Source organism: Mobula birostris, chromosome 13, assembly GCF_030028105.1.
Source record: "Mobula birostris isolate sMobBir1 chromosome 13, sMobBir1.hap1, whole genome shotgun sequence".
In the NCBI taxonomy this organism is placed as follows: Eukaryota; Metazoa; Chordata; class Chondrichthyes; order Myliobatiformes; family Myliobatidae; genus Mobula; species Mobula birostris.
The window spans coordinates 3,373,593-3,387,692 of record NC_092382.1 but is presented as its reverse complement, the minus strand read 5'-3'; the positions used below and the strand labels follow the sequence as shown (position 1 = coordinate 3,387,692).

Sequence of the window (14,100 nt, the reverse complement as noted above, 5' to 3'; positions counted from 1 at the left end):
ATGAGTAATTAGGTAACATAACCCTTGTCCCAGGTAAAGATGGTATCCTCCACCATCGGCACACCTGTGCAGGTTGCTGCTGCCTCTATATAAGACAGCTCTATGCAGCAGCTCTGTTTCAGACCCAGTGACTGTGGAGGAGAGAAACGTCAGATTATCATGACACTTCGGCAAAACACTTACTGGAAAGATGAATATGAATAAATTGACCTGAGATAATAAAACTGTGACATAGTGTGTTTCTTTTTTTCATACCTATTACAGCTGGGGATGAGTGTAAAATTGTGACTGTTGATTTATTGTGACGCGTGCACTCACCACAATAACAGAGGGAATAATGTGTGTGGATGACCCTTTGAGTGTTTTACCGAGTGTGCCATGAGACATCTGTAATCAGTGACGGGCCTTCGTCACACAGTCGGAACAGGAACTTCAGAAATTGCCTGGATTTTGCCTGCACAGGAGCCAACTTGCCTTGACCTACAACACAGCCAAGACAGATCACAGTAGCATGGCCAAATTCACTCTTAGCTAAGTCAACTGTAAGGTTGGCCCTGGAAAGCCTGTCAAACAGCTCTTCTACTACAGCTCTTCCCAAGTGTCACTCCCTGTGACTAAGTCATCAATATAGGCATCTGTGTGTCCTAACCCTTGAATTACAGAATCAATCATTCTCTGGAATGTTCCTGGAGCATATTTCATTCCAAATGGCGAAACATTATATTCATACAACCCAGAAGGTGTCACAAATGCAGAAATTTCTCTACCTCAGTCCGTCAATGGAACACACCAATACCCTTTCAACAGATCAATCTTTGTAAGAAATTACCTTTTCCAACCTTATCAATGCAATCATCCACCCTAGGGATAGGATAGGCATCTGTTTTTGTTACTGCATTTACCTTCCTATAATCAGTGCAAAATCTAACACTACCATCAAGTTTGGGCACAATAACGCAGGGTGAGCTCCAATCTGATGTTGAAGGCCTAATAATACCACTTTCAGCATATATTCAATTTCTTGCTCAGCCAATTTACACTTTTCTATATTCATGCGATATGGGTGTTGTTTAATCGGTTTGGCTTGACCCATATATACGTCATGTACTGCAACCGTGGCTTGCTTGGGAACATTGGGAAATAAAACTTTAAACCTCAGAATTAATTCCTTCAGCTGTTGTTGTTGCTTTGGCTGCAGATGAGCCAACTTGTTGTCCACGTTTTTGAGAACAACCGAGTTCATTAGCCTAACTGGGACCATGTTTGGCTTGTGAAAAGTCTCAGATGAGTCAATTGTTTCATTCTCAGGGCTGTCAGATTTATATGTTTGACAACACTCACCGATGGTGCCTGCTTGGCAGAATAAGGCTTTGTCATATTGATGTGTACCACCTGTGTTAGTTTACGTCAGTCGTGTGTTTTAATAACATAATTCACATCATTAATTTGAGAGACTATTTCATACAGTCCATTGAATTTCACTTGAAGTAGAATCATCAACATTGGAGATAAGGCAAGCACATTATCCCCCACCTAGTATTTTCTTTTGTTTTGGTCCGCTTAACAAACCAACACTTCACTTTGTTTTGAGAAATCTTTAAGTTTTGTCTCGCCAGACTACAGGCCTGGTAGAGTTTATTTTTGGACTTCAAAACATAGTCTAACAAGTTAACATATACATCCCCATCAATCCACTGTTCCTTTAACAAGGTCAAAGGTCCCCTCACTCTATGACCAAATACAAGTTCAAATGGGCTAAAGCCCAGTGATTTCTGTACCAACTCTCTTAAGCCTGATTTATACTTGTGCGTCAAGTGTACACCATAGGCACTATGTACCCTACGCCGCAGGGTAACGTGCACCTCTTCAAAAAAGTAACTCACGCGTCGCGGCGATGCAGACCGCAACAACTGTGATTGGTTCGCTTGGTAGCATTGCATTTCCAGTTGCTTTTCTCCACCATGTCTGTACACTGATGCAAAATAAATGGTTGGAGACAATGAACCAAATCGTCAAATCTACCTGCCGACATCCAAAAATATTTGAAATGCATTTACTCGTCCATGTCTCTCATGATGAAACTCAACAAAGTCAGAGAAACCCCACCGCCAATTTGCGTTTTGGTGGTGAAGTGCAGAGCGATGCAGACACAACTACGCATGCTCGCTACGGCGTAGGGCTACACAAAAATTAAATCAGGCCTACGGTGTAGGATACGGCGTATCCCGAATGCACAAGTATAAATCAGCCTTTACGGTGAACAAAAGCAAATGTATTCCTTCATCCCATTTTTTTCCATTTTCAACACAGTATGTCTTAATCATTGTTTTGACGGTAGAATGAAATCTTTCTAAAGCCCCTTGTAATTCTGGATGGTACGCAGACGATGTAATTTGTTTAGCTCCCAGTTCATAAACTACCTGCTGGAATAATCCAGATGTAAAATTACTTCCTTGATCAGACTGGATTTCTTCATGCAAACCAAATAAAGTAAAAAACTTGTTAACAGCCTTCGTCACAGTTTTAGCTTTAATATTTCTGAGAGGTATTGCCTCTGGGAATCTGGATGCAGTACACATAATAGTTAGTAAATACTGATTAGTCTTTGGGAATGGGCCAACACAATCCACTATAAATTTGGAACAGGGTTCTTCGAATGCAGGTATAGGCCGGAGTGGGGTCACTGGGGTGACCTGATTAGGTTTACCCACAACTTGACAAGTGTGACAGGATCTGCAAAAGGTCACAACATCTTTCCTCAAATTAGGCCAGAAAAATTCTCTCATAATCCTGTTTACAGTTTTATTCTCTCCAAAATGGCCACCTAAGGGCATACTGTGGGCCAAAGTTAAAATTTCAGTCCAATAAAATTTAGGAACTACAACTTGGTGAATAATTGTCCATTCCTCACTCGCAGGTATAGCAGGTGGCCTCCACTTCCTCATTAACACTCCATCCTTGAGATAATACCCTACTGACATTTTCTTAATCTCATCATCTGAGAGAAATGTTTCTTATAAAGCTTCAATCTCAGGGTCTCGGTTCTGTTCTGCTATAAACTCCTTCCTAGACAGGGATAAATCTTTCTCATCAGACTTACTACCTGAATCCTGTTGAAACAATGAAGGCTGAAAGGTCCCTGACAAGTCATCATAACCTGAATCCTGGTCAACCTGATTTTGGCTATCAGGGGTATCAGAATCATGCTGCACAGAACCATCTGCATTGGCAGACTTTTTAGCCATACTTTGAGTTACTGTGACAAATGTTAAAATCCATCTGTGGGTCATCAGTGGTTGGCTTAGTTGTCAACGGCACTGCAGAAACAACTTTACCATCTGCCAGGTCATTCCCTGACAGCAAAGTAACATCTTCCACTGGTAAACTGGAGCATAATCCGATCTTAACAGGTCCCAAAACCAACCCTGACTGTAAAGTGACCTTGCGCAATGGCACGGAAACAATGCTGCCCCCAATGCCTTTAATAAGATTTACCTCACCTATGTTAGTCTCATCACCAAACTTTAGAACGCTGTCTGATATAAGTGACTGAGAAGCCCCAGTATCTCGAAGAATTTTCACTGGTACCGGGGTTGACCCTTCCGTTACTAATACAAACCCATCTGACATAAAATGATGGAATCCCTACTTAACTCAGTCAGACCTCTCAGTCCTTAACTGAGCCTCAGCAGAATGTTCAGAACCCTGTGGGTTTATAGGTGCTTCAACATACTGATCACAGGCATGTGGGACTGTCTCCTTTTCCTTCTTCAGGACAGAACAATTAGCCATCATATGACCAGCTTTCTTACAATAGTAACAAGGAAGACCGGAATATTTCTCCTTCAACTGCTTCCCTTCATCCTTAGTCTCGTCACTAGTCCCAGCTTTAATTTCTGGTTTACCCTGGTTATCCCTGCTACTCTTTTGGAAGCTCTTATTCTGGGTGAACTTAACCTTATGAGTTAAAGCAAACTTATCTGCTAATCTAGCAGACTCCTGCAAAGTGGCAGCATCCTTTTCATTTAATTACATCTTTATGTCATCAGGGACGCACATTTTGAATTCGTCAATTAAAACCAACTCTTTCAAGCTGTTAAAATCATCATTTACATTTTTATATGTGCACCAGCGGTCAAAACACACAAACTTCTCATAAGCAAATTCCATATAAGTCCGGTTCACAGATTTCCTCAAATTTCTAAACTTTTGCCTGTATGCTTCTGGGACCAACTCATAAGCTTTGAGCACAGCCTGTTTCACTATGTCATAATCAGCTGCTTCATCAACTGTCAAAGCAGAATAGGCTTGCTGAGCATTCCCCTTAATTACACTTTGTAAGAGAATAGGCCAACCCTCTTTTGGCCATTTTAAACCCTGAGCAAACTTCTCAAAATGCTGAAAGTATTTATCAACCTCTGCCTCGTCAAATGGAGGCACCAATTTAACTTCCCGACTGGCCTCAAACTTATCACCAGAGTCTAACGCTAGACCCCTTTGCTGCAATCTCTCTATCTTTTCCAGCTCGAACAGCCTCTGTCTTTCTGCTTCCTCTCTGTTTTTCTGCGTCTTTAGTCTCAACCTGCCTCTGCCTTTCCACAGCCTCTATCTTTATTTTTTCTAACTTGTGCGGGAGCTCTAGCTCACTAGGTTTACTTTCAGGAAACACCTCCAACTCCTGCATTTTAAACACACCCTCAGATACATAATACTCAGCTATTTTCCTCTGCATCTGTGACCTCCTCATTGTCGATTTCACCTTCACAAGTTTTAACCTTTTAGCAATACTCAACAACTCAATCCTTCTGGTGTCCTCTAACGCCTCAGAGGTTGGCGCTTCCAGACATCTATCAACATCCATTGCTGCTGATTTTCCATACACAAATAAATCAAAAGGGATTTCTACAATGAAACCGATAACTGATCAATATGCCTCCAAATCTTTTCCTATATCGGATGCAGGCCCAAATTTTGACCCTGTAACACTTTAGAAATGAGTCAGTTGCAATAGACTACACCTAGAGTCTGTTTTTGATGTTAAATCCACTATCTTTATTAGTACCTACTAACAATATAGTAACTTAAGCAAGATAAACAAAAGTTAACAGTGTTATATGTATATATGTGGGTAAATATAACTCCCAAACTATTGAGCTCAGGGGAAACAAGGTTTGGAGTCTTGAGATGGTAAACTATGAAAGTCCAGTTCAACCATAGAATAGTTGAGGAGAGAGAGATATTTGTAATCCAGGGTAAGTGTGGAGAGAAGTCAATAACGTTGAATTCCACAGCATCCATGGTGGTAAAACGAGGCAACAGTCGCTGTAGATTTTATCCGTCGTTGTTCCAAATCCACATACAAATTATCACCAGAAGGTACTTGTCACAAGGGGTATCGTCTTCAAGTGAATTTCCACACCACACCCAGGCAAGGGTTAACACATAAGTGGTCTTCACAGGATACCCCAAAATAGATCCACTCCTATGGATCAAACGAGATGACAACCACACATTCAACGTATGCTGAATCAATAATTAACCCACCCTTGGGGGCATAGGAAAGTTCGAAACAGTGACCCTTGGCCACTGGTCCCTTGTTCCGATACTTCCATTTTTCCTCCTTCATCTCTGTCTGACTCTGAGTGTCTGTGTCCTCCGTTAAAACTAAACAAGCTGTGAGTGATGTGAACAAGATGCAAGTCAGACTGATTTCCATTCTTAATCTCTCTCTCTCTCTCTCTCAAGATGACAGTCCACAGCAAACGAAATCTAGGGATTCATCACAATCGCCGTTCCCCATTGTGAACTGACTGGTGTGCCAGTAGGAGGGATGACTGAGTGAATCCTTTCCCACATTCTGAGCAGGTGAACGGCTTCTCCCCAGTGTGAACTCGCTGATGACTGTGTAGGTTGGATGACTGAGTGAATCTTTTCCCACAGACTGAGCAGGTAAACGGCTTCTCGCCAGTGTGAACTCGCTGATGTTTCTGTAGGGTGGATGACTGAGTGAATCTTTTCCCACAGGCTAAGCAGGTGAATGGCTTCTCCCCAGTGTGAACTCGCTGATGATTCTGTAGGGTGGATGAGTGAGTGAATCTCTTCCCACAGACTGAGCAGGTGAACGGCCTCTCCCCAGTGTGAACTCGCTGATGACTCTGTAGGGTGGATGACTGAGTGAATCTCTTCCCACAGACTGAGCAGGTGAACGGCTTCTCCCCAGTGTGACCTTGCTGGTGTGCCACTAGGTTGGATGACTCAGTGAATCTCTTCTCAGAGACTGAGCAGGTGAACAGCATCTCTCCAGTGTGAACTCGCTGGTGAGCCATTAGCTTAGACGAGCAAGTGAATCCCTTCCCACAGTCTGAGCAGGTGAATGGCCACTCCCCACTGTGAACTGACTGGTGTGCCAGCAGTCTGGATGACTGACTGAATCCTTTCCCACATTCTAAGCAGGTGAAAGGCTTCTCCCCAGTGTGAACTCGCTGATGACTCTGTAGGCTGGATGACTGAGTGAATCTCTTCCCACATTCTGAGCAGGTGAATGGCTTCTCCCCAGTGTGAACTCGCTGATGATTCTGTCGGCTGGATGAATTAGTGAATCTCTTCCCACAGACTGAGCAGGTGAACGGCTTCTCCCCAGTGTGAACTCGCTGATGACTCTGTAGGCTGGATAACTGAGTGAATCCCTTCCCACATTCTGAGCAGGTGAACGGCTTCTCCCCAGTGTGAACTCGCTGATGACTCTGTAGGTTGGATGACTGAGTGAAACCCTTCCCACATTCTGAGCAGGTGAACGGCTTCTCCCCAGTGTGAACTCGCTGATGACCCTGTAGGTTGGATAACCGAGTGAATCTCTTCCCACAGACTGAGCAGGTGAATGGCTTCTCCCCAGTGTGGACTCGCTGATGTCTCTGTAGGCTGGATTGATCAGCGAATCTCTTCCCACAGACTGAGCAGGTGAACGGCTTCTCCCCAGTGTGAACTCGCTGATGTTTCTGCAGGGTGGATTGATCAGCGAATCTCTTCCCACAGACTGAGCAGGTGAAGGGCTTTTCGCCAGTGTGAACTCGCTGATGTCTCTGTAGGGTGGATGAATTAGTGAATCTCTTCCCACAGACTGAGCAGGTGAATGGCTTCTCCCCAGTGTGAACTCGCTGATGACTGTGTAGGTTGGATGACTCAGTGAATCTCTTCCCACAGACTGAGCAGGTGAATGGCTTCTCCCCAGTGTGGACTCGCTGATGTCTCTGTAGGCTGGATTGATCAGCGAATCTCTTCCCACAGACTGAGCAGGTGCACAGCTTCTCCCCAGTGTGAACTCGCTGATGTGCCAGTAGGTTGGATGACTGAGTGAATCCTTTCTCACATTCTGAGCTGGTGAATGGCTTCTCCCCAGTGTGAACTCGCTGATGAATCTGTAGGTTGGATGACTCAGTGAATCTCTTCTCAGAGACTGAGCAGGTGAACAGCATCTCTCCAGTGTGAACTCGCTGGTGAGCCATTAGCTTAGATGAGCAAGTGAATCCCTTCCCACAGTCTGAGCAGGTGAACGGCCACTCCCCACTGTGAACTGACTGGTGTGCCAGCAGTTTGGATGACTGACTGAACCCTTTCCCACATTCTAAGCAGGTGAACGGCTTCTCCCCAGTGTGAACTCGCTGATGACTCTGTAGGCTGGATGACTGAGTGAATCTCTTCCCACATTCTGAGCAGGTGAATGGCTTCTCCCCAGTGTGAACTCGCTGATGAATCTGTAGGCTGGATGAATTAGTGAATCCCTTCCTACAGACTGAGCAGGTGAACGGCTTCTCCCCAGTGTGAACTCGCTGATGACTCTGCAGGTTGGATGACTGAGTGAATCCCTTCCCACATTCTGAGCAGGTGAACGGCTTCTCCCCAGTGTGAATTCGCTGATGATTCTGTAGGCTGGATGAATTAGTGAATCTCTTCCCACAGACTGAGCAGGTGAACGGCTTCTCCCCAGTGTGGACTCGCTGATGTCTCTGTAGGCTGGATGACTCAGTGAATCTCTTCCCACATTCTGAGCATGTGAACGGCTTCTCCCCAGTGTGAACTCGCTGATGTTTCTGTAGGGTGGATTTATCAGTGAATCTCTTCCCACAGACTGAGCAGGTGAATGGCTTCTCGCCAGTGTGAACTCGCTGATGACTCTGTAGGGTGGATGAATTAGTGAATCTCTTCCCACAGACTGAGCAGGTGAACGGCTTCTCCCCAGTGTGAACCCACTGATGACTCTGTAGGTTGGATGACTCAGTGAATCTCTTCCCACAGACTGAGCAGGTGAATGGCTTCTCCCCAGTGTGGACTCGCTGATGTCTCTGTACGCTGGATGACTCAGTGAATCTCTTCCCACATTCTGAGCAGGTGAACGGCTTCTCCCCAGTGTGAACTCGCTGATGTTTCTGTAGGGTGGATTGATCAGCGAATCTCTTCCCACAGACTGAGCAGGTCATTGGCTTCTCGCCAGTGTGAACTCGCTGATGTCTCTGTAGGGTGGATGAATTAGTGAATCTCTTCCCACAGACTGAGCAGGCGAACGGCTTCTCCCCAGTGTGAACTCGCTGATGTGCCAGTAGGTTGGATGACTGAGTGAATCTCTTCCCACAGACTGAGCAGGTGAATGGCTTCTCCCCGGTGTGAACTCGCTGGTGAGCCATTAGGTCAGATGACCGAGTGAATCCTTCCCCACAAGTTCAGCAGATGACCAGCCTCTGCCCAGTGTGAATTGCCTGGTGTGTCCACAGGTGGGATGACCGACTGAATCCCTTCTCACACACAGATCAGATGAATGGCCTTGTCCAGTGTGAACTTGCTGATGTACCTTCAATTGAGATAACCGAGTGAATCCACTCCCACTGTCTGAGCAGGTGAACGGCCTTTCCCCTGTGCAAAATGACGGGCATGCTAGTCAGTCAGATGACCAAGTGAATCCCTCCCCACAGTCTGAGCTGGAAGGATGGTTGATTGAAATCCTTGCTCCACTTCTCAAACATCTGGTCAGAGACAGCAAAACTGGCGTACCGGGTTTGAGATCCTAGGAGCTAAATTCCATCTCGTTTTTAACCTGTAAAAAGATTTACAAAATCCATCATTGGGTTAGGACCAAATTTCAGATGAGATTACTTGAGTTCTCAAGGTTTGATCTGGTTGCAATGAGGTTCAACCCAAGTTGGAGAGAGAAATCATCTTCTGACTGGGCACAGTGCTGGTATCTGGAATGGCCATCAATTCCTTGATGCTCTTCCTGTCTCTATAAGAATGGGGCATTTCTGCCATCTCCAATCTGTGACCTGGCTCAGTTTGCCTCTCTCCATTTGTATTATTCCCTGTTCCTGCTGAGCAGCATGGGTGCCTGGGCCCACAGTCACTGAAACAGTATCAGGCAAATTGTCTTTCTTGTCATGCATCTGGGATTTTCTTTTATGCATTATTAACTTTAAAGTGCCACAGATTTAACACCATATACAAAATTCCTGCTGAGATGAATGGTTGGTCTGCACAGCTGTTAAAAGAACTTACAGGGAATTTTTGTATTATTTCAGGTTCTTGTCACAGTCATCGAAAATTACAATACAGAAACAGGCCCTTTGGACCATCTGGTTTGTGCTGAACTATTTAATCTGCCCACTCCCATACCCCTACCATCCAGGTACCTATACAAACCTCTTAAATGTTGAAATTGAGCTCGCATGCACCACTTGTGCTGGCTGCTCATTCCACACCCGGATGACCATCTGTGTGAAGAAGTTTCCCCTCATGTTCCCCTTAACGTTTCACCTTCTACCCTTAACCCATGGCCTCTGATTGTCGTCCCACCCCATCTCAGTGGTAAAAGCCAGCTTGCATTTACCCTATCTATACCCCTCATAATAGTGGTATACCTCCATCAAATCTCCCCTCAATCTTTTATGTTCCAAGGAATAAAGTCCGGACTTGTTCAATCTTTCCTAATAACCGAAGTCCTCCAGACCTGGCAACATCCTTGTGAATTTTCTCTGAACTCTTTCAACCTCTTTTACAACCTTCATGTAGGTAGGTGACCAAAACTGCACACAATACTCCAAATTAGACCTCACCAATGTCTTCCACAAGTCAATATAATGTCTATCTATTGTTGTCAGTACTTTGGTTCATGAAGGCCAATGGGCCAAAATCCTTCTTTCCATCACATCTATGACACCATTTTCAATAGACAATAGGTGCAGGAGTAGGCCATTTGGCCCTTCGAGCTGGTACTGCCATTTACTGTGATCATGGCTGTTCATCCACAATCAGTACCCGGTTCCTGCCTTCTCCCCATATCCCTTGACTCTGCTATCATTAAGAGATCTCTCCAACTCCTTCTTAAAAGCATTCAGAGAATTTTCCTCCACTGCCTTCTGAGGCAGAGCATTCCACAGATTCACAACTCTCTGGGTGAAAAAGTTTTCCCTCAACTCCATTCGAAATGACCTACCCCTTATTCTCAAATTGTGGCCTCTGGTTCTGGACTCCCCCAACATCAGTGAATTGAGGACTTGTATTCCCACATCCCTTTCTTCTACAACACTCCTCAGTGCTCTACCAGTCACGGTGAAAGAACTCCCTTGGTAGGTCATACCAAAGTGCAACACCTCACACTTGTCTGCATTAAATTCCATTTTCCATTTCTCAAACCATTTTCCCAGTTGGTCCAGATCGCACAGCAGCCATGATAGTCTTCCTCATTGTTCACTACACCACCAATCTTGCTGTCAGCTACAAATTTGCTGATCCAGTTAACCACACTATCATCCAAATTACTGATATAGATGACAAACAACAACAGATCCAGCACTGATCCCTGTGGCACACCACTAGTCACAGGCCTCCAGTCAGAGAGGCAACCATCTGCTACCACACAGCGGCTTCTCCCAAAGACAGTGTCTCATCCAATTTACTATCTCATCTGGAATGCTGAGTGACTGAACCTTCTTGATCCACCTCTCATATTCCACCTCTGTAATCTGTACAGGGTCGAGGAATTTAATGCTGCTTTGCCTCTCTTCTATAGACTCTGCGTTCATCTCCTGAGCAAAAAATATCTCCCACATCTATTTTGTCTCCTCATATGGATTACCATTCTGATCTTGCAGAGGATTAATTTTTTCCCTTGCAATCTTTTCACACTCAACATATCTGCAGAATCCATGAGGATTCTCCTTGACCTTGTCTGCTGGGGCAACCTCATGCCTTCTTTGTCTTTCATAAGTGTTCACTTGAATTCCCTGTATTTCATAATTACCCATTTGTTCCGATCTGCCTGTACCTGGTATGCACCTCCTTTTTATTGATCTGGGAGATGAAAGCCAAAGGGCTGATAGAGCTGCATGGTGTGAGGTGGGGGTAAGGGGGGTTAAACTAAAGTTGCAGGGGGAATGGGAGCCTGAATAACAGAACAGATAGTGCAGGGTTTGCGGAGACAGTTGTTGTTCAGTCCTCAGACAAAGTCAGGAATGAAAAAGTTGAGCATGGTGCAGTGAATATGCTGAGCCCTGTATATTTCAATACAAGGAGCAGCGTAGGAAAGGCGGATGTGTTCAGGACATGGATCAACCCCCGGAATTATGACACTAGGGTCTGGCAACTGTGGCCTGGGACAGGCTGCTTTATGGCAAAGGTGTGCTTGGTAAATTGAGGCCTTCAAAGCGAAATTTTGAAAGTACAAAGCGGGTATGTGCTTCTCAGAATAAAAGGTGAGGATAGAAACTGTATGGAACCTTGGTTTTCAAGAGATATCGAGACCCTGGTGAAGCACAAAATGGAGTTGCAGAACAGGGATGGGCAGGTAGGTTCTTGTGGATTAGAAGAAATGCAAGAGAACACATAAGAAATAAATCAGGACGGCTAAATGAAGGCATGAGATTGCCCTCACAGAAAAGATGAAGGATAATCCTCAGGGATTCTGGAGATAGATTAAAAGCAAAAGGATTGCAAGGCACAAAGTTGGTCCTCTGGAAGACCGGAATGGCAATCCATGTGTGGAACCAAAGCAAATGGGGGAGATCTTAAATATTCTTTTCATCCCTATTTACTCAGATGGACACAGTGTCAATGAGAGTGTGGAAAAGCGGCATTAAAATCATGGACCCGCACAGATTAAAGAAGAGGGTGGATAAATCTCCGGGGCATGACAAGGTGCTCCCTCGGTCCCCATGGGAGGCAAGTGCAGAAATCGTCGGGCCCCAGCAGAGATAATTAATTCATCCTTAGTGAAGGGAGAGTTATCAGAGGATTGTAGGATAGCCAAAGTTATTTCGCTGTTCAACATAGAACATGGAAATCTACAGCATATTCCAGGCCATTCAGCCCACAATGTTGTGCCAACCATGAAATTTACTCTAGAAACTGCCTAGAATTTCCCTAGCACATGGACCTCTATGTTTCTAAGCTCCATGTACCTATCTAAGAGGCTGTTAAAAGACCCTATTGTATCTGCCTCGACCACCAGTGCTGGCAGTGCATTCCACACACCCACCACTCTCTGTGTAAAAAAACTTACCCCTGACATCCCCTTGGTACCTATTTCCAAGCGGCTTAAAACTACATCTCTCACGTTAGCCATTTCAGCCCTGGGAAAAGCCTCTGGCTATCCACACGATCAATGCCCCTCATCATCTTATCCAGCTAAAAAAGGCTTTGTTGGAAGTAAGCAAACATATGAGGGTATAGATAGGGTAAATGCAAGCAGCTTTTTCCACTGATGTTGAGTGGGACGACAACCAGAGGTCATGGGTAAGTGACTTCCCCATTTATACAGCACAATACAGGCCCTTCGGCCCACAATGCTGTGCTGAACATTACTTACTTTAGAAATTCCCTAGAGTTCCCCATAGCCCTGTATTTTTCTAGGAGCTTCTTAAAAGACCATAATGTATCCGGCTTCATCACAGTCGCCGGCAGCCCATTCCACGCACTCACCACTCTGTGTAAAAAACTTACCCCTTGTGGTGATATCACGTGTCAGGACGTGACTGGACAGAGTTCCCAGCATGCGCAGAAATGAAGAATGATCGAGAAGCATGACAGTGTAAAACATGGTTTTGCTGCTGTTAAATACAAGTTCAATTCTGCAGAATATGGTTTGTTATCAGTAACCCACGGTACGTATAAAGAACACAACACCCCTGACATCTCCTTCGTACCTGCTTCCAAGCACCTTAAAACTGTGTCCTCTCTGCAGATTTTCTCTTTTTAGTGATTGGAGGCAGAACAAAGATGATTTTCACAACAGCTGATGTAAAAGATTTTGTTCCCTTTCTCCGAGTTCCCGATCCTTGCATTTAGACAGCTGGAGCTCAGCTCTGTCTGAGAGACCCATCGGTTCCCATTCCCTCATCAGCCGGAAGCTCCCCGGGGCCCGTGTACGGATGGTGGGGCTGAGAGAGAGGGAAGAGAGCAGGACTGTCCCGGAAGTCACAACAATTATCCCTCAGTCGGTGTTGAATCCCCTCCCCAACAATCTCCCTGACACCCGGAGACTCGCTCCTACCTGCTACAGGTCTTCTCAGGCCCACCGTGTACTGTGCGCATGCGTGATATTCGGCAACGTCAGCACCCTCACGCCTGCGCATTCGATCGGTGCTTCGGCGACGGCGAAGGCGAAATGATTAACGCAGGGATTTATGGGTAATCCCGGCGCCATTAAAGTTCCTGCAAGCACAGGTTCCATGTCCATACCTAATTTTCTTTTGTGTGTATGGAAAAGTCAGCAACTGTTCTAACGCAGAAAGCGGCTCCCATAAACAATATACTCAATATCAACGTGTAATTAATGCCAAAGTACAACCCTCTTACAATATAGATATAAAATACAAGAGATTCTGCAGTTACTGGAAATACAGAGCCGCACTCACACCCAAGATGCTGGAGGAACTTTGCAGTTCAGGCAGCAACTAAGCAGAGGAGTACACAGCGTCGGCATGCTGAAGGGGCTCGGCAGAAACGTTGTCTATTTATTCCTCTCCACATTCGTTGCCTGATCTACTGATTTATTCCAGTATTTTGCAGAAATTAACCAGCTTTTTTTTTCAATCAATAAGTTTCCAAATATTTCTGATC

General features: G+C 45.0%; 1 protein-coding gene across 1 annotated transcript; it reads right to left on the bottom strand.

The window, feature by feature from the left end:
* Window positions 1-2,515: 2,515 nt before the first annotated feature.
* LOC140207430 (uncharacterized) lies at window positions 2,516-13,547 on the bottom strand. The gene is made up of 3 exons (XM_072275953.1): window positions 13,185-13,547; window positions 7,835-9,085; window positions 2,516-2,562 (listed from the first exon to the last, which is right to left on the bottom strand). The coding sequence occupies exons 2-3, from the start codon at window positions 8,676-8,678 to the stop codon at window positions 2,516-2,518; spliced, it is 891 nt and encodes a 296-aa protein (XP_072132054.1). The 5' UTR covers window positions 8,679-9,085; window positions 13,185-13,547.
* Between the last annotated feature and the right edge of the window lie 553 nt (window positions 13,548-14,100).

Bases quoted from the DNA above. Each gene is read 5' to 3' on its own strand.
- LOC140207430 (XM_072275953.1), bottom strand. From the start codon at position 8,678: ATGGCTCACCAGCGAGTTCACACCGGGGAGAAGCCATTCACCTGCTCA. The intron at 2,563-7,834 runs GTCATCAGCGAG...TACTGCATCCAG, and splicing joins TCAGTCATCCAACCTGCAGA to ATTCCCAGAGGCAATACCTC.